This window comes from Nicotiana sylvestris, chromosome 2, assembly GCF_000393655.2.
Source record: "Nicotiana sylvestris chromosome 2, ASM39365v2, whole genome shotgun sequence".
Classification (NCBI taxonomy): Eukaryota; Viridiplantae; Streptophyta; class Magnoliopsida; order Solanales; family Solanaceae; genus Nicotiana; species Nicotiana sylvestris.
The window spans coordinates 119,074,562-119,076,596 of record NC_091058.1 but is presented as its reverse complement, the minus strand read 5'-3'; the positions used below and the strand labels follow the sequence as shown (position 1 = coordinate 119,076,596).

Below are 2,035 nucleotides of genomic sequence, written 5' to 3'. Positions count from 1 at the left end.
TCTAAATGACATCACCAAAAATTTATAATGCTCGTAGCGGGTCCGAAAAGCTATTTTGGGAATATCCTTCTCTCGAATTTTCAATTGATGATACCCCGACCTTAAATCAATCTTCAAGAAGCATTTCTCCCCTTGAAATTAGTCAAACAAGTCGTCTATTCGAGGTAGTGGGTACCTATTCTTGATGGTTACTTTGTTAAGTTGTCTGTAGTCAATACACATCCTCAAAGAACTAATGTTCTTTTTCACAAACAACACTGGCGCACCTTAAGGCGGTACACTAGGTCTAATAAACCCTTTATCCAATAAATCTTTTAATTTCTCCTTCAATTCTCTTAACTCGGCTGGAGCCATTCGGTATGGGGTAATAGATATCAGTTGAGTATCTGGCACCACATCTATCCCAAAGTCGATGACCCGATTTGGTGTGATACCCGGAAGCTCATCAGGAAAAATATCAGGAAACTCATTAACAACTGGCACAGACTAAATTCTTGCTACCTCCGCAGTTGTGTCAGTGACTCTAACTAAATGATAAAGACACCCCTTCGTAATCATCTTCTTCACCTTAAGGTATGAAATAAACTTACATCGAGGCTCAACAATATTTCCCTTCCACTCACGAACTGACTCATTAGGAAACTCAAACTTGACCACTTTGGCACGACAATCAAGAATAGCATAACACTTGTATAACCATTCCATCCCCATGATCACATCAAAGTCAACCATTTCTAAGTCAATGAGGTCTACCGTAGTCTCTCGATCTTGAATTATAATCACACAACCCCTATATACGAGGGAGGAAATAACAAAATCTCCCACCAGAGTCGACACAAAAAATGGTTCAAGTAGTTGTTCTGGCTCTATCCCAAAATCCAAAGCAAAGTACAGAGTAACATAGGAAAAAGTAGAACCAGGGTCCATAAGAGCATAAACATCTAGAGTACAAACAGTAAGTATACCTATGGCGACTGCATCTGAAGCCTTTGCAGTAGGGCGAGTAGGCATGGCATAGAAACGAGGATGAGACCCCTGGGAAGTGGTAGCTGCCTGTGGCACCTTTCCTGCATTGCGCCCACTATGGGCTCCATTACCCCTAGGTGGGGGTGGTACAACCGAAGTAGTAGCCGTAGAAGGTGTCGAATGAGCTCTCGAACCCTGTTGCCCGTTAAGGCAAAACTTTCGGATATGACCCATCAACCCGCAACCATAGTACGGACCACGAGGTTCCTTGGTAACACTAGAGTGGCGTTGATAAGAACCCACACTACTCAGAGCCTGATGTGTAGTATGATGGTCACTCTGAACAGTCCTAGACTAGTCTCCATATCTAGAACTGTATGCCATTGGAGGGCTACTGAAAGTTGTCTGCACCTTAGAATGTGGTGGTCCAGATGGCCCTCTACTGCTCTGCCCTTTCCCGAATTAGGCACTGCATTGAAAGTGCCAAAAGTACGGGCCTTTTTATTTTGGTCCCTATTGGCCCTCTCCTCCTAATGAATCCTTTCGAGATCCATTGCTAGATCCACAAAGTCAGTAAAGGTAGTATTTCTTCTCCCACTAGTTGTATCTTTTCTGATGCCCAGAATCAGTAAAGGTAGTATTCCTTCTTGTTGGAGTGCCTGAATACCCACTTGAATATTATGTTGGGTCTGCATAGCCATGAGGTCAGCAAAAGTATCCATAGCCTTTCTAATATCACCGAGGGTCTTTTCTAAATGATTTGGTTCTGGAGGTGGAGCAGGTGCCTCATTAAATTTTTCCTCGAGATCCTGGACCATCCTCGGAGCCATTGGAACTGGCACGGTCCGTGCTCTTGCACCTCTTGGGGGTCGGCCCATAGGTCTAGTGGGTACCCCTCTCGAAGACGCATTAGGTATAGGAGCAACTTCCCGGTTTATATTACTTGTTACACCCCATAAGTTTAACAACCTTGATACCGATATATATATCGGTATCAAGGTTGTTAAACTTATGGGGTGTAACATCTTTCCTCCCTTTAGAACATTCGTCCTCGAATGTTAACTATTAA

General features: G+C 43.4%; 1 protein-coding gene across 1 annotated transcript; it reads right to left on the bottom strand.

Moving 5' to 3' along the window:
• Window positions 1-486: 486 nt before the first annotated feature.
• On the bottom strand, window positions 487-1,200 carry LOC138885482 (uncharacterized). Its single transcript, XM_070166436.1, has one exon. The coding sequence runs from the start codon at window positions 1,198-1,200 to the stop codon at window positions 487-489; it is 714 nt and encodes a 237-aa protein (XP_070022537.1).
• Between the last annotated feature and the right edge of the window lie 835 nt (window positions 1,201-2,035).

Bases quoted from the DNA above. Each gene is read 5' to 3' on its own strand.
- LOC138885482 (XM_070166436.1), bottom strand. From the start codon at position 1,200: ATGGGTCATATCCGAAAGTTTTGCCTTAACGGGCAACAGGGTTCGAGA.